The sequence below is a fragment of the Diorhabda sublineata genome, chromosome 7 (assembly GCF_026230105.1).
Source record: "Diorhabda sublineata isolate icDioSubl1.1 chromosome 7, icDioSubl1.1, whole genome shotgun sequence".
Lineage (NCBI taxonomy): Eukaryota > Metazoa > Arthropoda > Insecta > Coleoptera > Chrysomelidae > Diorhabda > Diorhabda sublineata.
This window is the reverse complement of record NC_079480.1, coordinates 2,875,180-2,902,565: the sequence shown is the minus strand read 5'-3', so window position 1 is coordinate 2,902,565 and position 27,386 is coordinate 2,875,180. Positions and strand designations below refer to the sequence as shown.

General features: G+C 31.0%; 3 protein-coding genes across 7 annotated transcripts in view; 2 read left to right on the top strand and 1 right to left on the bottom strand.

Moving 5' to 3' along the window:
* The window catches only part of LOC130446921 (uncharacterized), a 30,737-nt gene extending 18,710 nt beyond the window's left edge, over positions 1-12,027 (top strand). For 2 of the 4 annotated variants that reach the window (XM_056783445.1, XM_056783447.1), the window contains 7 exons: positions 1,769-2,000; positions 5,697-5,830; positions 5,904-6,135; positions 8,288-8,431; positions 9,144-9,495; positions 9,611-9,906; positions 11,670-12,027. In XM_056783445.1, coding sequence (XP_056639423.1) covers positions 1,769-2,000; positions 5,697-5,830; positions 5,904-6,135; positions 8,288-8,431; positions 9,144-9,495; positions 9,611-9,906; positions 11,670-11,818 — 1,539 coding nt within the window. In that variant the 3' untranslated portion in view covers positions 11,819-12,027. Of the gene's footprint in view, positions 1-1,768; positions 2,001-5,696; positions 5,831-5,903; positions 6,136-8,287; positions 8,432-9,143; positions 9,496-9,610; positions 9,907-9,986; positions 10,305-11,669 lie in introns of those variants that run through there. The other 2 variants (XM_056783444.1, XM_056783446.1) reach the window with 1 other exon arrangement.
* Positions 12,028-12,881: 854 nt separating this feature from the next.
* Positions 12,882-22,537, bottom strand: LOC130446922 (DDB1- and CUL4-associated factor 5). The gene is made up of 12 exons (XM_056783448.1): positions 22,230-22,537; positions 21,112-21,292; positions 20,252-20,391; positions 20,062-20,191; positions 19,734-20,008; positions 19,554-19,669; positions 19,381-19,497; positions 18,685-18,831; positions 18,468-18,625; positions 17,746-18,006; positions 14,552-14,728; positions 12,882-14,488 (listed from the first exon to the last, which is right to left on the bottom strand). The coding sequence occupies exons 1-12, from the start codon at positions 22,420-22,422 to the stop codon at positions 14,116-14,118; spliced, it is 2,268 nt and encodes a 755-aa protein (XP_056639426.1). The 5' UTR covers positions 22,423-22,537; the 3' UTR covers positions 12,882-14,115.
* Positions 22,538-23,181: 644 nt separating this feature from the next.
* LOC130446479 (ribitol 5-phosphate transferase FKRP) lies at positions 23,182-27,120 on the top strand. Of its 2 annotated transcripts, XM_056782765.1 has the most exons (4): positions 23,182-24,032; positions 24,591-24,751; positions 24,810-25,150; positions 26,497-27,071. In XM_056782765.1, the coding sequence occupies exons 1-4, from the start codon at positions 23,295-23,297 to the stop codon at positions 26,739-26,741; spliced, it is 1,485 nt and encodes a 494-aa protein (XP_056638743.1). In that variant the 5' UTR covers positions 23,182-23,294; the 3' UTR covers positions 26,742-27,071. The 2 variants fall into 2 exon arrangements, with proteins under 2 accessions (XP_056638743.1, XP_056638742.1); XM_056782764.1 differs by having other exon boundaries at positions 24,810-27,120.
* Positions 27,121-27,386: the final 266 nt, after the last annotated feature.

Here is a 27,386-nt window from a genome sequence, read left to right as displayed (position 1 = left end):
TTTTAAACATTTTTTTATACATAGCCTTGATTTTAGGTCTTTTTTCTATGAAAATCGGTAGATCGAAAGGTCAATTTTTACGTGCTACCTTGTCAAAATAATTATGTTTGATCAATTTTCTTCAACTCTTTACCACTTAGACCTTTTTTATGTTTTTTTTAAATATATATAGCCTTGATTTTAGATCTCTTTTCTATGAAAATCGGTAGGTCGAAAGGTCAATTTTTACTTGCTACCTTGTCAAAATAATTACGTTTATCGATTTTCTTCAATTTTTTACCACTTAGACCTTTTGGTATGTTTTTTAAGAATGTATATAACCTTGATTTACTTACTTTTTACTACTTAGACTTTTTTAAACATTTTTTTATATATAGCCTTGATTTTAGGTTCTTTTCTATGAAAATCAGAAGGTCGAAAGGTCAATTTTTACGTGCTACCTTGTCAAAATAATTATGTTGATCAATTTTCTTCAACTTTGTACCACTTATACCTTTTTTTATGTTTTTTCTTTAAATATATATATATATATATATATATATATATATATATATATATATATATATATATATATATATATAGCCTTGATTTACTTACTTTTTACCACTTAGACCTTTTCATACGTTTTTTTATATACAGCCTTGATTTTAGGTCTCTTTTCTATGAAAATCAGAAGGTCGAAAGGTCAATTTTTACGTGCTACCTTGTCAAAATAATTATGTTTATCAATTTTCTTCAACTTTTTACCACTTAGACCTTTTTTATGTTTTTTCTTTAAATATATATATATATATATATATATATATATATATATATATATATATATATATATAGCCTTGATTTACTTACTTTTTACCACTTAGACCTTTTTATACGTTTTTTTATGTATAGCCTTGATTTTAGGGCTTTTTTCTATGAAAATAATATGCTATTTTCAACTGATTTTAATAGAAAAGAGACCTAAAATAAATGCAAATCATCACGAAAATCACATAGACTTTCCTGAAAATCTCAAGGTTTTCAGTGGAGAACACAGAGAAAGATTTTATTAAGAAATGAAGGCTACGGAAAAACATTTTCAAAGAAGATGGAGTGTTGACGTGATTTTCTAAAATCACACTTAGACTTCCCAGAAAATCTTAGGATTTTGATTGGAGGACACATCGAAGTATGAAAGCTGTGGAAAAAAAATTGGAATAGAAGATGAAACGTTAACTCGATTTCCTGAAAATCTCAAGATTTTTAGTGAAGAAAACAGAAGATTCCATTAAGATATGAGGGCTACGGAAAAATATTATCAAGGAAGAAGGAAGTTAACATGATTGCTGAATGTTACAGAAGGAAATTAACAATATTAAACACAAGCGACGCAAGAAGTTGAAACAGTTTATTTTGTGAGTTTGTACTAAGCATGATGAAACTCTAAATGTATAAGTGAACCTGTACGTTTTTTTAGTTTTAATAAAAAATAGTTTTGATGCAAAAAAATGTTTTTTATATCTATTATATCTGAAGAAGTTTGCAAGGTAAAAAAATCAACAGAATAATCAAATCAGTACCTGAAAATATGATATAAAGAAAGATAACTTTCCAAAAATAATTTTCAAAAAGTTCATAGCATACCAGTATTATTTTATGGTACAATATGATTGAAATAATCATTTGAGAAGGTTATCTAAAACGCGAAACACTATCACTGTGTCTATGATTAAGATAAACAAATTCTATCAAAATATTTCTAATAAATAATGTCTTAAAATATTTTCAGGTAGTAAGCGGTGTAATGTATCGTATCAAAGCTCGTATAACCGTATCAGATTGCGAAAAAGGCAGTAAAGTTGACACCGAAAATTGCGGCGTTCTTAAAGAATCCCCTGTACAAGTATGCAATTTCAAAATCTGGGATAAACCGTGGATACCACAATCGAAAGAAACCAAAGTTACTTGTAAAAAAGAAGAAGCCGAACATTCTAAGCAAAGAAGATCTGCGGGAATTCCAGGTTTTACAATTTGTATTTCATAATATCCAATTACATAAGTCCTTATGAATTTCATTTTGTCGATCATTAATCCTTCTCTGCATGATGGTAGAAATTTCCATCATAAAATTGAACGCCCAAAAATTATATAAGAGAACAAGCTCATTTTGAGTTGATCGTGTCTGGATACCTCACATAGCTGTCAAAAATAAGCAAGTGTCACATGTGTGTCTGTTATTTTTACAGCAATTTTTGAAAAAATTGCTTTTAATTTAAAAAAAAATTCCACACGATGGAATTTTACATCACTACGCAGTTATCTCTTAATGTATGGGAAAAATATTTTTATTATTTGCTATTATTCTAAAAACCCCTTGATGTAAGCTTATTTGACTCAATTGGAAGACGACTGACTATCAGAAGATGCCCTTGATGACGAAAAAATTCTGATATTGAGAAAAACAACGCTGATGAACTAAGAAGAAAGAAAATGACGAAGATAATGAAGCTGAGGAAAGTGTAGTTGCTGATATGGTAGAAGAAATTCTTGACACTTATCCTCCTCTTGTTCAGGAGGAGGATACTGATCAGCAATCTAATTATTTGCCCAGTTACTCCATCGACAACAAAAATTGATATGAAGAAAAAAAGAACATGGTATATGTTACGGACAATGCTGCTTTTCCTTATGAGATAACTCAACTAGAAACCCCATACCGGTGTTTCATCCATTTTATTACAAAGTAAAACAAACAAACGTATTATATAATACCCCGTCTCATCTACATATTTTACTGAATCTGACATAAATAAGTGTCAGTGCAGAAATTTTCACCGGTCCCCAAAGTTTGGATATGATATGCTTCGACAATACCATTGAAAAGATTTGAAAAAATTAAATTATCATTACATTTCAATAATAATGATCTGCATAAACCCTTAGAACAAGACAGACTCCATAAAAACAAAACTCGGACACTTCCTCGACCATATCTGCCCAATAAGCCCCACAAATTGGGTTTCAAATTATACGTGTTATTTGGTGTTACAGGATATGTGGTGGTTCGTTTGCTTCGGGGAGTACCAAGAATTATTTACTTCGATAATTTCTACACCTCATTATCATCGGTCCAACAAAACAGAATTCCAAATAATAAATTACCAGAGAAAATAAATCAGTGCCTCGAAGAAGTTACGAAGAAAAAATATGATGTAGACATGAGTTGTGTGGCACGGTAGGAAAATAAAGTGGTAACCCTATTATCCACCTACGCTGGTGCTTCACATGTCACTAAGGTTTCCAGATATGTAAAGGAAATCAAGAAAAAAAAATGGAAGTACTTGTCCATATGGGAGGTGTAGACCATATGGATAGTTTTGTGAGTAGAAACAATGTAACTATAAAATCAAAAAAAGTGGTTTTTGCTTTTTTTTACTTACTGGATCTTGCAGTAATAAATGCTTGGATAATTTATAGAAAAAAATCTCATAGAAAGAAACCACCGTAAGAAAAATCTTCTCACAATAAGCCAATTCAGAAATGAATTAACTTTTGTTCTTTGTAATAAAGGAACCGGCAAAGAAACAAAACGGGTTCGTGCAAGCACCAGCACCCTTGAGGATGAACTGCAATGAAAAAGAAAAAAAGGTTCTCCAGCTCCTCCACCTCCAAAAGATATAAGAACAGAAGGTGGTGACTACCATAAAAGCCTGCAAATTAGAGTACTTCGGTGGGAACAACGATACGAATTCTAGAGATTGATTATGCAGGGAAAGATAGAGAGAAAGAAAGGTGGTTGAAAAACTTAAGGGAATGCTTTAACTGCACTCAAACCAATTGTTTGGTGTCCTAAGATGGCACTTTAAGAAGAAGAAGAAGGTGCTGAACGTTGGCCAACAGTGGGTCACTCCGGTGCAAATATCCTAAATGTAAAAGTAAGTAAGACGCGAATCTACAAGACCTGTATCAGACCCATACTAACCTATGCCGCAGAAACAAGGGCAGACCCAACACAAACAAAGAGAAAAATGAGAACAGCAGAGATGAAGATATTACGAACAATAAAGGGTACCACACTCCACGATAGAATACCCAACACAGATACCTTAAGAGAACTGGGAGTACAAGATGTCGTTAGATGGGTAAGAGCAAGACGCCGACAATGGAGAGACCATGTAGAACGAATGGCTCCAGAACGGATTGCCAAATGGGCCAAAACACAGAAACCAGACACAAGACGCCCAATCGGTAGGCCCCGAAAACGCTGGTACGATAGCTGGACATCGGCGTCACAAGAGTGCAGATGACAGACCTGACAGGACCTCGTCCTACTACTACAAGAAGAAGAAGAAGAAGAAGTAAATGTAGTTAATGTGGAGTCAATTTGTGTCTAAATGAAAATAATAATTATTTTGTTAATTATAAAAAAAAATTAAAAATATCCAATGATATCTTCTTTTATTTTTATTTAGTACTAAGCTAATGATTCAACTTTGTATGATGCATATTGTTTTTTGCCAAATTCTGCTAAATCCTGCAAAGAAGGGTTAATGAACTTAAACTACGTACATAACAATAATTTTAATAATTATATTTACTATGTATATGGTATTTCTTAACCCTTAATTTCGCAGTGTAACTTGCAAAAGATTTCCCTGATTTTTTGTTCAAATTTAGCGCCTTTATTTTAGTTCCATTATCTACCGCATCGTCTCTTTAGGCCTTGTACAGTAACCTCCATCAGTTTCCAACACACACCTGGAGTGAAAGTTTGTGTTGGAAAGTTGCAAATTGGAACAGTGAAATCAGCCTCATCCAAAGGAATAGCATCGACCTCTGATTGGGTACGTTTTCAGTGAATTTACTATTATTTATAATCCGAATTCACCTTTTTTAAATTATGATTCACCTGTATTGACATGTAAACATCTGTTTTGAACAAAAACCGAATCAATTCAATTTAGTAAATAGTAAATTTACGTGTTATTTTTTTTAAATCATATTAATTTCAAAAATCAGATTTATTTTACCTCAATTCCAAATTTATTTATTTTTATTATTTTGGTTTTAATTTTATTTAGGAATTTGTTAGCATTTTTGTCTTCTCAACCCCATTTTGATGTTTTTTTTTTCTTTTTCAGAGCAAAAATTTTACTTCAAGAGCTGGTTATATTCTTCCATTACTTCCTAAACCAAAGGCGGACTCTGGATTTGAGGAAGAAAATGAAGAAAATTTGGAGAATGAAAATGTATTACTTCAGGCAGCGAGCAAATTTTTAAATGTATACGTTGAAGAACGTTTCTATGCAGAGGATGCATCACAAGCTCCAGAAGTGTCAAAGGACGAGACAATGATCTTGTTGATTGCTGTTTTCATTACTTCTACCGCCAACCTTAAACCAGTTTATTTGGCAAAGTATCCTACAGGATACATATTGCATATCTCATCCAAAAATGAATCCAAATTTTTCAAACTTCAAAATTAGCTTATTTAGACCTTAAAGAACAATTTCAAAAAAAAAAAATTTATCAATAAATTAGATCGTTGCCAAATTAAGGGTTAAAATATTTGAATTCGATTATTTATTAACCGAACTTGATTATTCAACAACAGTTCACAGTGATTGTGAAGAATTTTGAATTGTTTTAGTATAAACATTCCAAATGTCGTTGAATAAATAATCGAACCGCAGGGTGTTAACAATATTATTTTATAGGTGGTACTAACTCGATCTCTACCGACGACCCCCAGATCAAAAATTATCTAAAAGATGCGTTAACTCATTTGGATCAATCATCTTCTCATACTAACAAATATAAAATTTTGGATGTAATAGAAGCATCGAGACAGGTAAGCGAAGTAACAGTATTCGATTAAATTTTATGATTTTTATGTCACTATCAATAAAAAATGTAATTTTTAGGTGGTCAGCGGTTCTTTATATCGCATCAAAGCCCATGTCACAGTATCTGATTGCGAAAAAGGAAAAGACGCGGATCCGGCAACTTGTGGTGTACTTAAAGACGCTCCAATCAAAGAATGTCATTTCAAAATTTGGGACCAACCTTGGTTACCGCAAGGAAGACAAACGAACATCACTTGCGATGAAGAACACCTTTCGTTTAGACAAAGGAGATCCGTAAATATACCACCTCGTAAGTTATTTATTTCAAGGTAGATTTAGTGGTGAGTTCTAGTTTAAAACTGCATTAAAAATTCTCAAAGTTCCATTAATAATAATATTATTCCAGTGAAAGATGAAGTGACATATCTAGGTCTTCGTCTAGATCGAAAACTTACGTGGAACTCACACGTCAAGCCAAAAGAAAACAGCTAGACATGAAAATCAAAAATATATATCAAGAAAAAACAAAATTCTAATATATAAAACTATACTTACCCCTTGTATGGACAAACAGAATCGAGCTCTTGGAATATAAAAATTATCCAGTCATTTAAATCCAAAACTCTAGGAATTCTTCATGGTATAACCTCAAATTTAACCATCGACCATGTCATCAGAACCAACGCAAATAAATATAAACAATAGCAACCAACAAATCGACACTCCGGAGCTATTATACAAATATTGATGCCCATATATGGATCTAAGGAGTTCGGTTATGGGTATACACCTACAAAATTACCATCATTCAAAATAGTATCTTGAAATAACGTAGATGCAACGGTTAAAAAATTCTTAGAGTCTCTATTGTGACGATATATATAAAGAGGGAAGCAGAAAAGCATAAGGAAAAATTGCGTGAACATATTAACCCCTTTGGTGTTCCAACTCTTGGTCAATGCAACAAATTACACAGACAACTGAAAAAAAAAACAAAAACTGGTACAACTATAACGAAATAAAGTGTTAAACTAAATGAATTATTATCACAACATCTATTACAAAATAAAAATTATATTTTCTGAAACATCTTAGTATCTCTAGAACTCCTTTGGTTTCTATCGGACAGTTGCCTTATTTTTGAGGTTAGGTTTTAATTTAAACTAACGATATGTGATAGAGTCAGTATGGATGTTCGTGATAGACACAGGAACTTATAATAGGACGACTATCTGACTACATCGAATACCAAGTTTTGCATGATTCTTCTTAATGTCACAGATTCTCTCCTACTGTTAGTCCGACCGCCTACAATGCAACTATTTTGAAACAAAGGTTGCAAACCAGTTGACCGTGAAACGGTTTGGCAACGTATAACAGCGGGGAGCCGCACACAAGTCGACTGAAATGAAACTAGTTTGTAATCGGTGTAACGTATCTTCGGTTGACCATATTCCTTTATAACTCGACGAAATCCTAACTATTAAGAACCTCGTATCCGTACCTGTTTACACACCACATTTAAATACTAAAATCCCATTGTACAAAAAGGCTATAAATAATTATATGTATGGTCGTTAGAGTCACATCGATATAAAATAAAGTAAATAATTTGTTACGTATACTTCAAATGTATAAGAAACACTTTATGTGGGTCCCCATTAGAATCGTGTAACATAAATCTTGATGAATACAATAATCCTTAAGTTAGATTTAATGGAGGGTAAAATAAGGAACGCTTCGTATCACCCAACCAGATGATTAACAGATCCTAATAGTTCCCATCAGGAAGTGAGTCAGAGTCAGAGCACAAGATGTTGTATGGGTTACATTCGTGCAATGCTTTTGAAATTAAATAATTTTGAATAGGGAATTATTATGTCGAAACAATCGGTTGTATTTGACCATGATTTCACGGTTGCAGTTTTTTATAGACATTCGATAAAAAGCTATAAAAGTTCTATCTGTCCGAGACAGTTTTTATGCTGTTACGAATAGTCTACAGTTGACATTTTAAGAAGAAGAAGAAGATGTTGAATATTGGCCAACAGTGGGTGGGTCACTCCGGTGCAAATATCATAAATGTAAAGGGTATTCTACAATTGTAGTAAATGGGAAATATAAAAGTTCTATCTGTCCAAGACAGTTCTTGTGCTGTTACAAACAGTCTACAGTTGACATTTTGACTACAGTATTGATAATAATCGATGACGTCTTCTTCATCTGAGACTGAATACTTTGAAAAATTTTTGCAGGATCAACTGGTTTGCAACCTTTGGTTTCAAAATAGTTGTATCGTGGGCGGTCGGCTTTGGGGGCAAATATGTAGTAGATGGGTGGATGTTAACTAGAATTTCAGGAGGATTGTTGAAGGTTGCTTTGAGATACCAAACTGTAGATTCGTTTCCAGTGTTTTTTTTTTAATTTTATCATGGTCTTTTATTTTTTATATTTATTTTCAGATGAAGATGCAGTAAAATTATTTTTTAAACATTTTCAACTGAAATATTCGAAAAATTACCCAACAAAAGCTGAATACAAACATCGATTGTCAATTTTCAAGAACAATTTGAACATGATCGATTTGTTGAATAAATACGAACAAGGTTAGTTTATTTAATTTTGTTTTCCAAATTCCATAATCGAATTTTTTTTTGTTCATTGACTGTATTGGAAACGCGATACGATTTTCAATAACTCATTTAACAAATACAGAGCAAAACAAAATTCATAACGAAAAAAACGTACATTAATTCATCAAAATTCATATTTTTTCTATCTTGTTAGTTATGTATACCATTAAGTTGCTGAAATCATTTGTGTTTTCTAATCTAAAGTGTTTGTGGAACATATTGTCACCTAGCCACTTTCTAATAACTATTTACAAACTAGAAACTTTGTTATGAACACACTGTTTACACTACCACTACACCAACACTCACAATTACACTGTCTGACGCGCGTTTCGGTAACTAAGTTATCGTCTTCAGGTTAAATAAAAACTAATAACTTGACTCACCTGTTTCATATTCAATACAACTTCTCCCGCGAAAATTATTGTGAGGATTCCTGCCGGAATTAATTTCCGCAGAAGAAGTTGTATTGGCGGGAAAATTCAGTATAAAGTTGAACGCGCGTCAGTCAGTGTAATTATGATTGTTGGTGTAGTGGTAGTGTAAATAGTGTGTTCAGTATGAATATCGCCAACGGTTCTACAAATACCAACTTAAAAATTTCGCTACTGATAATCCAGTTGAATTTTTTATATATACATCGATTAAAAATATATAGTTTTACCAATAACAACCATTTTCTTAGGTACCGCCAAATATGGTATAAACCAATTTGCCGATTTAACCCAAAAAGAATTTTCTAGTCTTCACGGATTACGTACGGATCTTCAAAGCGAAAATAACGTTCCATTTCCAGTAGCCGAAATTCCGGATATAGATCTACCGACAGGTTTCGATTGGAGAGAAAAAAATGCAGTAACTGAAGTTAAAGATCAAGGATTTTGCGGTAGTTGTTGGGCTTTCAGTACCACCGGTAACGTCGAAGGACAATACGCCATCAAATATAAGAATCTCACTTCACTTTCCGAACAAGAACTAGTCGATTGTGATAAATTAGACGAAGGATGCAACGGTGGATTAATGGATAATGCATACAGGTTCGTTCATTTTTATACTCAATTCATATTATGGTTCTTCGACCTCCTGCGCATGAATATCTCTAACTAAAACGAAAATACTAACCGTTGGATAATGCGATCAATTTTTTTGCAGGACTATTGAAAAATTGGGAGGTCTGGAGTCAGAAAAGGAATATCCCTATGACGGAAGAGACGAAAAATGTCATTTTAATACATCCCAAGTTGTAGCCAGAATTACCAGCGCCGTTAACATTAGCCACAACGAAACGGATATGGCTAAATGGTTAACGAAAAACGGACCTATCGCCATAGCTATAAACGCAAATGCTATGCAATTTTATATGGGAGGAGTATCACATCCTTTCAAAATCTTTTGTAACCCCAAAAGTTTAGACCACGGTGTTTTGATAGTTGGATATGGTGTTCACAGTGAGTATTTTTTTCCCTCTTTGCAGTGCAATCATAACAGTTTTTCAAGTATTACCTTATTGTATATGTCGAATTTTCAGCTAGTACTATTCGAAAGAAAATCCTGCCTTATTGGATCGTGAAAAATTCCTGGGGTACGAGCTGGGGTGAACAAGGATATTACAGAGTCTACAGAGGAGATGGGACATGTGGTTTGAATCAAACACCATCTAGTGCTGTTATATTATAAACACCATGTTTAATTAATTATCGCATATAACATAACCTATTTTATAATTAGAATTACTTATTATTGCCGATAAATAATATCTACTCAATTTTTTTGTCATTAAAATGTTATTTTAAAAAATATGATGATACTTGAGGGGTTAAAAAATAAAGTAACACTTTTTACACAATTTTTTTATGGTTTGCTTTTTATTATTAATAAATCAACACAAGGGGAATCGAAAATACTTAATTGTTAATTAATTCCACCTGTTGGTATATTTACAAACGGTAAAGTCTGTATGTTCCTACAGATATTCATTTTCTACACAACTATTGCAATTATACATGAAATAAATGCGTTTCTTTCTTATTTAACCGGCGCTACGGTCCTTTGAGAACCACGGCCTTCTCACCAATCGACTACTAATCCTCTCTGTCCTGAGCATGGTGCCTCCAACATCGAACCCCTAGCTGGATCTGGTCCGCTTCAACGTCCTCCAACCTCTTAGTCGATGCGCGAGTATCGATCAGAAGACATCCTTTACGTGTCCCAGCCACCTCGCCATACAGCTGTCTCAACATTCCTCCGTTCTCGCAAACAGGGTCAAAAATCTTTCATAGGATTTTAACAGTTCAAAATCCGCTCACTTGTCGTCGTCATAGTTCATGTCTCGCATCTGTATGTGATTACGGTACGGATTAAGGTCGATCCACACATATTCGTACCGGGACAAAAAGTTTGCTCCATTCACTTCTCAATATTTTCTGTGTGTACCTCATTTTTGTAATATGAACGACGAGCTTCTCATCGAGTTGGTTCGGGAACGACTAGTTCTGTATAATATGAAGAACCCCAAGCTGTCACGTTTCCCCTTTCAGTTTACTAAGAATTTCGTCAGCCAACATTTTTTTTTCCAATGAAGGTCACGGTACCGATATGTTTGAATCGACCTTTATTGTCTCTATTGTGAGCTTTGATCTTCGCGAGAGCCCTCTAAACTTGACCGGTCTCTGGACTGCACAGAAGCATCTGTTCACCGCAGGAACTCTGGCCTTGATCTCCGTTGTCACGTCAATATCTTCAGTTATCAAAACCCCAAGATATTTGAATTGGCGGCACAATAGGAACGTGGTTTGGGAGGTCGAGGTTCTCATGTACATGATCTTGCCTCAGCTGCTCGCTCGAAATTGTCAACTGCTTCTGAAAGAGCCGAACCATGATGTCCGCATAGACGAGGTTCCGTGTGCAAGTAGTTCCTTCGAGATTCGTTCGGATGCTCTTGCGTTGAGACATAGAACAGTCTTGTCGCTAGTAGGACTCCCTGACGCAAGCCTGTGTTCATAGTAAAAACTGTGCCTAGAGACCCCGATACCTTAACTCTGCCACTAAACTCCACTTGGTCCTCATACAGATGGTCTCTAGTAATAAATGTGTCACCAGAATCAAATTTATTTACTCCTAGGAATAAAAGAAAATTGGATACGGTTTCCTACACAGGATGCTGCAACAAATATTAGTCAATTTTCAATTATTATCATTTAAATTGTTTCAGATTATCCTTTGTTCAACAAAACTATGCCTTACTGGATAGTGAAAAATTCTTGGGGAACAAGTTGGGGCGAACAAGGATATTACAGAGTTTACAGAGGAGATGGTACGTGCGGTTTGAATCAGACTCCATCTAGTGCCATAATTGCCTAAAGAAATATGTAATCATGACAATTGACATATCATTTTTCTTATAAAATAAAAATAAATTATTTAATTTTACTAAAACAACTATCTAATATAGATAAACTTGTAATTAAACTTAGGATTGTATTTTAAATATATATGGTTTTGATGTAATTAAAAAATCTATTAGAAATATACTTTCAATAGTAAAATATATAAATTGTATACTTGTGAAATATTTTACAATTTTTGTGGCAAGAAATTCCAAAAACTCACAATTATTACATAAAAATAGCCGCCCCGTATATTTATGATTTAAATTATGATATGACTAAAAAACTAAGCACATCAAACTAATAATTATGTTTAACTTTTTAGTTTGATGTGTTTTATATAGCTACAACTCGACGAAACTTGTATCGAGCCATAACGGTGTAGTAGGTAAGGTTATCGGAATGCTAAATTGCATATCAATAATAAAAACACAGTTAAATGATATATTATGTACTTATAAGAAATAAAACCAATTTTTTATTTTTTTATAGATATAATTTGTATGATAATACAGAAAATTATAAATAGAAAAAATCAACTTTAACAAGACTATAATTTGTGGAGAGAAAAATTTGGAGGCTCAGAAACATTCCTTCAACTTATTTAAGTTAATATTCCGAGGGATACTAAAACTCAATATAAATCGATTTAATTTGGTAATTAAAGTAGGAATATTTCACCAGAATTTATATTTTTTATAAAACTTCCTCCAAATTGAAAAAAAAATCGATAAACTTAGCACGATTATTGGAAATACTACAAAAAAGCATTTATGAAATAAAAAAAAAATATTACAAAATCAAAAATTATCAGTTACAGTAGTGTGAAAATTTTACTAGACAGAAATTTCAAATTAAAACTTAATTTTGATCTACTGAATTCCTGATACACTTTAAAAGAATTTTGTGGAAATTTGTCTTTAGCTCTTTTGGCTGTTCGTTGATTTGCATTAAATAATTCATTAATTTGTGTTCCACTACTAGTAGGATAATTAAAAAGTGAAAATGTTATTTGGGGGATCACCCACATCAATAAATAATTAATTTTCTTGTACTTTTGTATATAGGGGTAGGATTACTGGAAAAATAATATTTTGGGGGTCAATAATATCAATAAATGATAGAATTATTTGTTCTTATGCAACTGGACAGTTTCTACACCATATAGTGGTTTAGAATTATTGAAAATTTTGAAAAATGGTATTTTGTATGTCACCGTCATCAATAAATAATTAATTTACTTGTACTATTGCAGTTAGAGGTAGGATTATATGAAAAATGATATTGAGGAGGTCGATAATATCAATAAATGATGCATTTATTCATGTTCGTGGAAATTTGAAATTTTTCACTAAATATACTGTTGTGACATCAAAATTTGGAAAAATGTTATTTCGGGTGTCACCTATATCGATAAATAATTTTTAAACAAACCACTATTAATAGGATTATAAAAAATATTGAAAAGTGGTATTTAGATGTTTTCTTGCAGATGGGGCCACTCTTGGTAGGATTATGTACAAATTTTCAAAATGATATTTGGTGGGTTATTCATATCAATAAAGGAAAAAATTTTTTGTACTCATGCAATTTGGACAGTTTCTACACTATATAAATAATTTGGAAAAAGTGGTTGAATTCAAAATTGTTTGAAATCAAAAAAAGTAACAAACTTCTATATGAGAAGTCTATAAATAAAATTTGATAAACCAGAAAAAGAAATTCTTGTGCTGCTAGTGATTTTTGTTCAAGTAAACAAATTATTGAACAAGTTAATGTAAGTAATATAACCATTCTGAAGATTTTAAAACCAAATGGATACTTTTACTTTAAAGTACAAACAACAATACTGATGATGAATAAAAAATCAAAAATTGTAATCTTATCGTAAAAACTGAATTGATAAGAACATTATATTTCTTCTTCTCTATACAAGTCCTGGAGACTATAATTTATGTAACCCTCAAGTACTACAGGGATACGCAACTGGTAGCATACTGGAAAGAACAAGAAAAACTGAAGGCAGTGGATGTAATAAAATTTATTGAAGGATCAGGAATAAAAGAACTACTAGTGATTCATCACCCTAATCACCTATACATATATACGACCTTGGAAATATTTTATTAAATAGTTTATTTACCATAGTGGTAAAATTAACCCGATATTTTTAATCCAATACTGGAAAGATCAACCCTTTAAAATAACTGTGCTAAATTTATCATTGAAATAAAGAAAAGCAATGGATCAAATGAAAATAGAAGCAAAAATTCAATTCTCATCGGAATCAACACCGATTTTCTTTTTAACCCTTTTCGCTTTCCTCATAGTATACCTACATTTCTTCCTACACCTCTCACTGTCTGGACTTCTTTCGTCGTTGGAACAATGCGGTTGTAATCTATGGGAAGTTTTCGATGAACCTATACTACTACTTGAACTAGGACCGGTCCCGCAGCCCGAATCCGAAACGCTGACGAGTCGACGTTTCGCTGGTGTGGACGCATACTCGAAATCGCTATCGCTAGTTTCGCTGAAACCCTGATCGGGATTGTCAGGAGAACCGGTCAAGGAGTTCGCACCGTTCATTTGGACTCGACGAGGATCTTCATTTAATGTGAGGCGAGCAGCCGATGTAGAAGATCTAAAATAACAAATAGATAAAGTAAAGGATGTTCGCATAAAGTACGAATGTTTTTTATTTCACCTCAATGTTCTACTACTAGTATTTCCGTTGGCTACTTCCAATATATTTATCAAACTATCTCTGGAACCGTTTAAGGGAGTAGGTAAAATATTTACAAGATTATTAGCTTCCAATTCTTCGTTTCCATCTATTTCATTCATATTTCTAGCATCGTCATCTGAGTCTTGTTCAATCAGTCTAAAATTTTTAAGAAGAATATATAACGAATATTATACCCTTATTCCAACAATATAAAATGGTATTATACAGGGTATTTTAAAATAAGAGAAACATTGATAAAGTACAGTTAATTTGGAAAACTTGATATTAATGTTGATGTTATGGAAAACCCATTAATGGAAAATATAAATATGGTTAATGGTGTACCATGGCATATATATACTCCAAGTCATGCTTAATACCACTTCCTGAGGAAGAATCTGCAGAGACATTAAGGTCACAATGGTAAATTTCAATTGATGTTAAACAATAAAATATTAATTGATACAGAATCTTCCAAATTGTTTGAATCATTTTTTTATTACTGTTAATTGCAAATTTTAAGAAAATAAAATTTATTATTGTACAATTAATTGCAACTACCTGATGAGGTGAGAAAACCTTCAGGATTTATTGAGTAGTTGTGTTTATATAGTTTAATGGAATAGTTTTAATTAACTGTTTATTAACTAATTAACTGCTACAAAAGTCGTTATAGTAATCAAACTTATAAAAAATCATTTTTTTTTCAGAGATTTATTTAGAAAAAAGACAAAATTTGGTTTGGAAATAGTATTTTTGTTAATTAAAACAGTGAAGATTAGATAAAATGGCACAGAGATCAAAAAGTGTATAATTGCACTTTTTATTTATGTATACATGGGAATTCCACTTAAACCTCTACAAGTTTGAAAATATATTTAAAAAACAGTCCAAATTCAGTTTGAATATGAATTATGCTTCAAATACACTTTTCAAAAAACTTATATAGATACATATATACAAATAAGTTTGAAAATAACCCCAAAAAAGTGATCCAAATCTGGTTTTAAAAATAGTATTGGAATAAGATTGACTGGAAGTTAAAAATGTCATTAATCTGTAGATAAAGAGGTGCTGCAATACTATTACAGCTATCCGTAGAAAATAATAATTTTAACCCTATTTAAATACAGGTTAACGTGAATTATTACTTTAGTAATGCATTTCTTTATTTGGTTATTGAGTATCTTAATAAGATTTGAATTACTATCTGTTTTTGTATTAATAACAAATCTAAATATCAACTGAGATAGTACAATATCGCTTTGTTAGATATAGAAAATATTTCGAAAAATCTTTTTTCGGCATGCACAAAATAGAGAAAAAAAAACATAAACTTGTTAGTATTGGCATAATTTGGTTCTAAAAGTATTATCAAAATCATTTATAAGTAGATAAATGCGAAAAATTTTGATTTCGAGATCTAAAGAAGAATATATTTAAAATGCACTTGTGACACATATACGGAATATATAAAAAATCACTTATAGACAAGAAACTTCCACTTTCACTGCTACAAATGCGAAAAAAATCATAAGAAAACAATCATAACCTATTTTAAAAAACAGTGGTATAACAGAGTTGATCAATATTGGAAAAGTTCCAATATAAAGTAGAGTAAATTCAGTTTCCATAATGTAAAGCAGAATAATTTTTTTTCTACAACATATATAAAGATAAAAATTCCACTTTCACTGCTACAATTGTGAAAAAACCTTAAAAAAACAACCAAAATCTAGTTTGAAAAACAGTAATGGAACAGAGTTGATCAATATTGGAAAAGCTCCAATACAAAGTAGAATAAATTCAGTTTATAAAAAGTAAAGCAAAATAATTTTTTTTCTACAGCATATATAGAGACAAGAGTTCCACTGTCACCCCTGCAAGTATGGTAATAATCTCAGAAAAAGGGTCAAAAGTCAAATAATATTGAACTAGAGTTGACTGGAAATAAAAATTTCAATCTACAATAAGTAGATAAAAGGTATAAATTTTGCTTTCGAGGTGCAAATGCACTTTTTCAGTGTATAGAATGAAAAAAGAACACATAAGGAAACTACATTCAAACCTCTAAAGTTTGAAAAATATTAGTAAAACAGGGTTGATAGAAAATAGTTTCGTTAGAAAGTATACAGACACTTGAATTTCACTTTCACCCCTACAAGAATTAAAACAACCTTAAAATGGGGAAAATAATGGTTTAAAAACATAATTTTCAAGTAGATATGACTAGAAATAAAAAAAAATTATTAGTAAGTATATTTAGTAAAAAAATCTTTGGGAGGTTTAAAACATCATGATTTGATTTTGCAAAGTTAGGTTTAAGAAGTTAATTTTTCTCCAAAGCAGCAACCTAACCTTAAATATAATGTTTATGAGATTTTATGAATTTAGTGAGGTTATTCAAAACAAATGAGTTTACCCTTGAAAAGTCTTCATTTCATTTCCGATCAACAACTATGCAGAGGAAATATGACAGTTTGAAGAAGAAGAAGCCAAGGTAAAGGTAAAAAGGAAGAAGAAAAGCGAAGGAAGTCTGTTGAAGAAGCAAATAGTTTAACAATAATGAAAAAGAAGAAAACAACACTAATAGATCTTTAGATACACTTTTCACATATCTGTAATAAAAAATTATTACCAAATACCGGTATATATAATAACATTGTAAAAATATAAAAATTTTAGTAATTTTATGTTGTTTATGTTCCCCAAACCTCCCCTAACAGTATCTAAAAACCACCCCAGGGCCGGGCAGGGCAAGGAAATGGGACATACATAATGGAGAGAAGCATATCAGAATAATTTTATTCTTTCTTTTACACATTTTTAAAAGGGCACAATTATAAAGCAAAAGAAGTGCTTTTTCTATTGACACTGTTTCTGAAATTGTAGCTAAAATTAAAAAGAAAAGTGTACCAAACATCTCCACCCTCAAATATTATTTAAAGGCCTAATGTATGTCAAAAATTTTATTTTTTATCTATAAATAAAATGTAGTTTTTTTTGAATCTCTGAAAACCAAAATTTAACCCTTTTAAATACCGTTTGAGGAAATTTTATTGTGTTCAATCAACACCATAGGGGGCTGAACATAGAAAAATTATTGCTATCCTCAGGTAAATAACTCTAGATAATTCACAATATGTGTAAGTATCCTTTCACTGATTATTTACCTGAAAATGGATCTTTCCGAACTAGTAATTCCAGTACTAGTACTAGGTGTATCGAGAGAATTCTCAGTTGAATCATTATCAGTCATATTTTTCACACTTCTAGTAAAATATTTTGATGGTCTACCATTTGATTTCTTGTGTTTCCTAGATGGCATCGAACAATCTCTTTCTGGACACTTTTTATGAGATTTTTTGTGAAAACCATTATGTTTACCGTACTTAGATTTAGTAGATTTTCTTTTATGAACCTTCTGATGATATCTAAAAAAAAATAATCAATTACAGTTCAAAATTTCCTTCCTTTAATAAAAATACAAAATCAGTTGATAGTAAGGGACCACTGGACACATAGATCTTCTAATAGGTCCAGTGTGCTCATTATGTCATAAAAAGTCTTTTAAATGATTCCGGAATTGATCTGGAGAATATTACATGACTCCAGATTGCCAATAAAGTCTAGACAACAGTAGGAAAATAAAGTTGGTAGATAATTTTCGACAGAAGACAATAATTTTGAGTAGGGAATTATAAATCTTAATTTATGTAAAAATAATTGATTCCTGATATGTATCAATACTATAATTCACACCAATAATAGAGAAAAATGCAATAACCAAAAATATATGTATAAATAGTGGTCTCTCTTTACATACTACCACTTTATTGGCCCTTTATAGGTCAGAAAAGATGTATTACATCAAAATTTTTACATGTTTACTCACTTTTTTTTATAACTGGAAGATTTACTATGGGCCAACTTGGCTAGCGTATTCTTTTTCTTCGAAATTAATTGAGTTATCCTATTCGATCGATATTTCTTTGGTTCATCCGAATTACATCTACCATTCTTAAATATTTTAGAAATAAGTTTAGACCAATCCTATAAAAATCGAAACAGATTAGTTAAAACTTGTTATATGGAATAAACGGTCAATTTACTTCTTCTTCACTATCACTATCAGTCGAAAAGGTGCCGTCAGTTTGGGAATCCCACCCTTCGATTTCTCTTTGTATCAACGAATCAAAAAACGCCATCATTTTCGAATCTTCGCAAGTTGATTGATCACTATAATCGTGATTTATACGCTGAAAATCATTATTTTTAATTAGATATACCAAAATTTTGCAAAATATTTTATGATTCGCTTGCCGACTAACATCACAATAGTTGGAAAATAGATTAAAAAGTCATGGGATGAAACAATCTCCAAATCTATTGATTCTAGGAAAAAATTGAGAAATAAGAAAAGTTTTTAAATAAACAGAAACTTCAAGTTCATTTCATGAAATCAAACCTCTAAAAAAAGATTTGATAATAAAAAAAATAAGGGTTAACAATTTCAACCCCTTCTAACACAACAGGAGTATTTAAAAAATACCAGGAGTTATATCTTCGCTATGGTACTGAATATACAAAATTTCAAGTTTCTATCTTCAGTTAAATTTGAGAAAGGCCCATCATAATTTACACAAACAATCACCTAAGACTTTTTTGCAAAAAATTAGAAGTAACCTGTATATAAAAAGGTATAAAAATTCACATAAAAGAAAATAGGAATAGATATACATCATTGATGACTTATTTAAATATATTTGCTGCAATTGGAAAAATAAAAAAAATAAAGTTATACTCACATCGGTATTACCAACTAAACTCATGTAATCGTCATGAGTATATATTTTTCTAACAGGTTCAGTATGTTCCTTAAGGATAGAACCACGCCAATTTCCAACAGGTACCGGACTCCAGAGCTAAATAAAAAAATACAATATTTAATTAACACTATTTTAAAAAAAAATAAAACTACCTTTATCATTTTCTCGACACCAGAAGAGGCTATGAAATTATTATGGCTGTTATAACGTACTTGATTAACTATAGACCTATGACCCCTTAATACCATATGAGAACTACCCCATTCGCCTAAAAACGCCATTAAAAATTAAAACTATTCGATTGCTTTTTTGGGAAATTGAGTATTTCTTACTTTCATCCATCGGTATTTTCCACATATATAAATTAAAATCGTCAGATCCGCTAAGGATATATTCATCATTACTCCCAGCAAAACAGCACGTCTTCATGGTACAGGAATTATAATATTGCGGATGATAGAATTGACATACGGCATTTTCATTTTCGGCCAAATATAAAACTGGTGGTAAACGACGCCTTAGAGCCAAAACCTTTTTTCCTGTACTATCAAAACAAGCACTTATTCCACTAGTTTTACCACTTTGAGTATCATAACGGATAAGTTGACTAAAAAATATAATTTCTTGTATTGGAAGTACTACTAAATTTGTATTAGTTACTTTTTGGGTTTCCTACAATCCCAAAGACCTATACCTTCCTCAGAATTTGCTGTTACAAGGTATCTCGGTTTCATTGGGTTGAACATCACAGAGTGAAAACCACTATTTTCTTGGGCAACTACTTGAACTTCTAAAACAGATCAAATAATCACTTATTAAGTGATACTTTTGTTTCCCAAATTTATATCACCTTGATTAGGAACTTCTCTAATATCAAATAACAATATTCTACCATCTTCTCCGGCTGTAGCGATAATGTTATCATTCTGAGGGTGAATGCTAACACCATAAACTGGCTTATCATGTGGAATACTAGTTGTTAAACTTCGACTAAAATATATGTTTTATATTATTGATACTTCAAAGGTGTAAATGTAAATTTTGAGGTGTAGAAGCTCTATTAGATTAAGGTCTGTTAGCTGACTACACCATGGCTTAGTTTTTCTATATCTTCAAAATAATTTAAAAAAATTCTTCTATAAAGAGACACAAAAGTACAATTTGAGTATCTAATATATACCTATGAGTATTAAGATGATCTCTTTAGACCCAGCATCACATTACAATGAATTTCAAAGGTATAAATGTAAGGTGGAGAAACTGTTAGTTGACCACACCATTGCTTAATTCAAAATAATTTTACAATTGTAGAGATTTTTTTCTACAAACTAAGCCAAAAGTACAATTTGTGCCTCTAATATGTACCTATGAGCATTAAGACAACCTCTCCAGATCTAGCATTAGACTTTTAGTCATCTCTTTATGATTGTGCATTACAAATCCTTGGAAATTCAAACTAGATATAACAAACCTTTGCTTTACCACAAAAATCAGTCCTGATTATGAGAATTGTTCTCTAATCACTGGTTAATAATTAAAACATCATTTAACAAATTTAAATGTTAATTTTGAAGCCTACATCCATAATTTTCACAAAAAATTCTGTTAATTAAATGTATCTATTACTATTTGAATTATTTTTAAATATCCTCTTTTATTTTTTCATTTTTATTCGATTTTTTGTAAACATTAAAAAATTACAAAAATTACCTTTCTATTTGATGAATAAGTACTTGATCATCATTTCCACCAGAGAAGATTTTTTCATTACAAGAATCAAAAGTTAAACAAAATATGTTACTTCTGTGGGGTGCTGTCATAACAACTGGAGAGCCCTGATCATAGATCGCTCCAGGAACATACCAAAGAAGTACTCGTTTATCATCTCCACCTAAAAGTATATACTACATTTTGAAAAATATATTTCAAGAAAAATACTTGGAAACTTTATTTCAAGAATTATTTTTTTTTCCTTGGTAATTATATAAATATGGTGTGAAATTATTTATTGAAATGAAAGATCATAGTAAATGGGAAAGGACATAGAGGAATAAACACAAAAAGATGGCACCCTCATTAGAATATGGGAGGTTTTTATATAAAAAAATATCTAGTATGAATACAAGATTCAAGTATTATTGCTAATAAAAAATAATAAAAATTGATGTCATAAGATTCAGATTACATAAATCTCCTTAGTCCTAGTAAAAAGTCTGCAATTTCAACAAATAAGATTTATTAGCAAAACAATAAATAAACACCCTGTTGCTTAATAAATATTTAGAACCAGAGGATCTTACATCTGAAAGTCGTTATTAGATGCCTCAAAATTCTTTTTAAATACACAATGTTTACTGATTTCTGCACTAATGTAAATTAGAAATTAATAAAAAAAACTGTAGGGGGTCAAATATTATAAATTCAAATTAGATGAAATCTATAAAATCAGGCATTTCAAAATTTATCTGTGTTAAACTGTGAAAATTTGTCACATCTTGATGGAAAATATATAAAATATGATTCCCTTAGATTGAGAAAACCTCTTATAATAATTTCATGGTACCTATTTCTGGATATATAATTTTAGATACTTAAATATTTTTAATTAATTCAGATTGAAAATATTTCAACTAGAGCAAATTTTACGTGATAGCTGCCGCGTATATTGTCAGCACACATTGAGCTTATAATATAAATCTTATTAATTACTATACAGATTGTATCAATTGACATATTGTGCCAGTATGAAATATTGTCTTCGCCATTTCATCGAATAAGTATATTATTTATAATATGTCTAATATAATGATTACATAAAAAGGACTCACCAGAAACTAAATATTCACCGTCGACGGAAAATTCTATCGCATTCACACACCCATAATGTGCAAGCAAATCTTTCCTGTATAAATTCCTTGCTTTCGATAATCTAGCACTAACCAATTTATTTTTTATAAAAATATTGTCTTTATACTGTCTTTCAATTATATAATTAACAGGATTAATAGGTGGCATGGCCATTTTTACATAGGTGGAAAACTCATCCACCAAAAATCGTCTTTGTTGACAAAAATTATGTCTTTAAAACGAGCTTCCGAAGTGTCATGAACAGCTGATTGATGCTTAGCTACTTATTACTTGTAAACAGACAGCAATCGAGCAATCAGATACACATTGATAAATTTAATTGGGTAATTAAGCGAAAAGTCTTTCTAATTTAGAGTGTATCTATTCAATAAATGTTTATTCAAGATAATGAAATACAAAATTTGTATATATTTCATAAATTATTTGATTTTATTAAATATTTAATTGATTTGGCACAAGTATCCTATTTTGTTTTCTGTATGGTTCGAAATTAAGTAATAATATCTAGAAAACTAAGAATAATGATGGAAAAAAATGTTCAATTGAATGCAAGTTATGTAACTTATATTATTGTTTTTGAATCAATTATATGAATTATTTCACATTTTTTGATACTATGACAAAAATTTCAAGTTTTTACTAGATAGCTCAAATAGTAAAAGCCAAACTAAATTAAAATAGAAGAAGAGTACAAAAATAATTGTAATTATAAAACTAAGCAAAAGGTATGGATAAGTATAGTTTTGAATAATTGTTTATAGTTATTTTATTTTACATAAAAATTTCTGAATACATGTTTTATAATATTATTAATAAATAGTGAGTTACACTTTATGAGTACATACATTCTTCCTATTTCTACGCAAACTCTCGAAGTTCCTATATGACATAATATTTTAGGAAAATATTAGGTTAACGTGCACTCATTTAGTTCTGTGAAATCAACAAATATGATTTAAGCAAAAATAAAACGCTAATAATCCTAAGTTTTGAATTAAATATCGCCTCGTAAGTTGATTTCTATTATGCGTTTAAGATCTTTTAAATCATTTCCATTTTTAATCATTCTAATCATAATAAAAATATTAACATTTTACTACGCTTCTCGTTTATTTTCTGGCCTAATACAAACAAATATCGAAGATAAACTGATGCTACCACCAGCTTCGAAGTCGCCTAAAAAGCATTTGAGTGAATTAGTTACAGTTATAATAAGAGACTTTGAATTACACGAAAATGATGTGACTCTAACCTCTTATTCATTTATAAATACTTTTGCAACTATGCACGTAGTTATAATGTACGACGAGCTTCCGTACCCTCCTTTAGATATTACTTTAACAAATAATACACTTCCGTATATTAAATTTGTAAAGCTGTCTCCTGAGCTAAAAACTAGCTACATAGACCAATATTCTGTTAGCGACATAAGGTCTAAATATGTACTGTTTGTTCCTGATTCGACGAGAATTACATCAAGGCAGAGTCTACAAAGTATGGTTAATGCCATTGTGAAATTTCCAAGAAGTATTGTTGTTGCTGCTGTTAAAAATAATAAAAACACATTGCAATGTTTAAGAATGAATATTAATATTCGGGAATGGACATTAAAGTATGATTTGATGAAAAGTATGGTTTGTGACGCCGTGTCCGGAAAACACGTTATTTTGTTGGAAACTACAACTTTAAGGATGTTATCTAACGCTTTTTTAATGCCATTCCCACATTCTCTTTATCTTCAAACAGCAGCTTTAAAGATAAAGGTACAGAAATGTCTATTTGTTTATTGATGCTGCTCGTTTTTGAAAATTGAGTAGATAGAACATATTTTTTGTTAGCTTTTTAATTATTGTTTCAATATTCAATAGATTTAGTTTTTACTCAATTATTTTAGTGTATACTTCTCATTCTCATTTGCTTGCTTGAAGATATGAATTAGATTTGTATGAGTTTGTTTTGAATGTATTTTTGCTAGATTCTATTTATATAAAGATTCATGGTCACGGTTTTCTTTAACTGAGAAGATAATAAGAGTTTGTTCTTCAAAAATTATAAACTTTCGAAATACATTGGGACACTATTACCTTCAAATCATTCTTTGAAATTATTGTGCTAATTCATAAGGTAGTTGGGTTGCATGAATATAGTGATATTTTATTTTTGAATCACCAAACACGAGTATGTTCATAATCAGAAAGATAAATGGAGAAATCATTGTAGATATTTGGTTAATATAAAAAAATTGCCATGATTATGTATTTAGAAGATATTTCTTTAGGGAACATCTTAACGATGTTTAGGTTAATTTTTATAATTTTTAGGTAAACATAATCAAAGGTGCATTTTTTCATGAAGGCAAGCCTATATTTCGATCTCATCATGCCCAGTGGAGGCAGAATCAAGTACAAGCAGAACGGTTAAAACAACTATATAATACCTTTAAAATCAAACAAGTTGTTAGAGAAACAGGAATAACTGAGTGGCAAGTTATTTTCGCACAATTACAAAAGTTTTTTGTAATTTTCGTACTTGAATTATAGGTATGGTTGTACCAAGGAAACATCTAGATGTTTTGGAACAATCTTGGATTCCATGCCTTCTTACTTATATGAAAAAAAGTGGACGCCACCTTGTTGTTTATCGAATTTGCGAAAAACTGCAAAACATTTATTCAGTGTTTTGGATGAAACTGGTATCCGCTACTGGTTAGAAGCTGGAAGTTTATTGGGAGCAATGAGAAACGGGGATATACTACCGTGGGACCATGACGTTGATGTGGGATTCATAAGAGAAGATCAAGACAGATGTTCTTGGTTGAAAATGGCCAAAACAAAACCTGTAATCGATTCGAAAGGGTTTCTGTGGGAAAAAGCTACTGAAGGTAATTTCTACAGAGTACATTTTAGCAAAACTAATAGAATATTTGTCAACCTATTTCCTTTCTATTCAAAAAACGGCACTATGAGTAAAGATTCTTGGTATACTAGTCATAAAAATATGGAGTTTCCTGAACATTTTTTGCACCCAATGTCTAGTATTGATTTCATTGGGAGAACTGTACCGAGTCCTAATAATATTAGAGATTTTTTGGAATTAAAGTTTGGTAAAGGTTCCATAGAAACACCGGAATATCCAAATCCGAGAAAACTGAAGTTTCCCTGAGTTTTCAAATAATCAAATAATAAGAGAAATATTTCTTCCTTTATAATTACTTCAAGTATGCCAAATTCTGTGTAAGATTGAACCACTTCCAGTCTTCTTGTCTGAATATCATTTATGCTCGAAATAAGTGAAATAGTTACAAGTCCAAATATTTCTAATGATTTCTAATAAAGTATAACAGAGAGGGTGTTTGATACAGAAATAATTATATCATACTCTCCATCGCTATATCTTTAAATCATCTCATAATCCTTAGCAGTTGGTCTGATCGAGTTTCCAAATAAAAATATTTTTTTGATCTTCAATAAAAACGTAGTCAAAGTAGTGATTTCTATTAGTGATACTGTTATTTGCTCTGATATTGTAATAACGAATTTTATAATACTTAATGTCGCAGATGCCAAATATTCAAAGTTCCACTTTCTTCGTGTAATTTGTAATACAAAAGTAATCTCCAAAAACTAAGCATTGTCAAAAAATATTGAAACCAAAAATAACGTTTTGTTAGTGCATTAATTTTGGAGGTTATTTTATATTTAGATATAACGTAAATAAAAACAAGGTGTTTTAACACAGCTATTTGTTTCTTATGATTTTTATTTACAAAACATAACAGCTGGTTTGCATGGTTGCCTTGTTGTAATTTTTTTCCAACTGTTACCACAAAATTATGACATTGGTTACAATCAAGTGAACCAATTGTTCAAGTTTGAAACCTTGAATTTGAATTTTTAACGTAACGTTCGGTACTCTCTTCTTGGTGGTTAATTATGATAGAAAATTTTGTCACGATTGCAACACAAACGAAATTCAAAACACAATTATGACAATAAATCTGACAACATCGAAGATCGATGTCATATGGCTGCCAACGTTCAGGATATAATATTCCCTGATACACGAGAAATTATCTCATGTACACTTTGGGTTTTTAGATTTTGTACAATTGCAATAATTGTTACAATAAATGTACGTGAGAGTCTAGAAAAATTAGGAATTACCGAAGAGTAGTAGTTGGTGTTAGTGGAATAAAATATAATTTTTTTATAATCTTTTTATTTGCAGAGAGAAACGTTTCACAAATATTTTGTAATCAGAGAAAAACCTCAACCCAACCATCCCCCTCAGTCAGTTTTTTATTGGGTTCTGAAACGATAAGAAGATCCGCTTCGAGTTGTGCAGCTTTAGCGTGGGTCAGGTCATGTGATAGTTTGGCCCTTCCCACGTTAATCTGCAAAACCCTGATACCGGTGTTGCTAGAGGTAAAAAGAAGTAAAAACATAAATAATAGGAAAGTTATGCTGATATAATCTTAATAAAACACAGTTTATGGTGTGTATTAAAAATTCAAAATTACCCGAAGCGTTGTACTCATTTTCGCTTTCATATGGTTAAATGAGTTTACAGGGGGCTTTCCAAAAGTACTTTCACAATATCTTACCGCTCGTTTTGTTTCATAGAGTTAATATTAAAGATAGAGAGATCGAAGTATGATAGCTTGTTCAAGTGCCTCTCTCTCCATTTTTGAATATCAACTCTCTTTCGTTTGCTGTAAAACACCTTGTGTATGTCGAATCTATTTTCTTTAAATATCTACGAACATTGTGCCAAAGATATTTCTATAGATGTAAAATTATTATGCGTTAAAATAATGTAGAATTTTATTTATTGTTATAATAAAATTTTTGAAAATTATTGTTCTTTTATTAAGTAACTTTGAAAGTTATGTTTGATTAATGTACGTGTTGTTTAATAAGGTTTGTTCTTGGTAGCTGCGCTGGAACTGGACCAGTGCAGGCCAGTTCATGAGTGTATAGAATTAGTTCGATCGGATATAGTGCAAAGGGCACTGGGGCATTTGTTGATTGTTGTATTTGATGTGATTCAGGCCCTTGTAGTATTAACAATAATAGAAAACGATTTAATACTTTTTGATATTTTACATTCGTCCGATG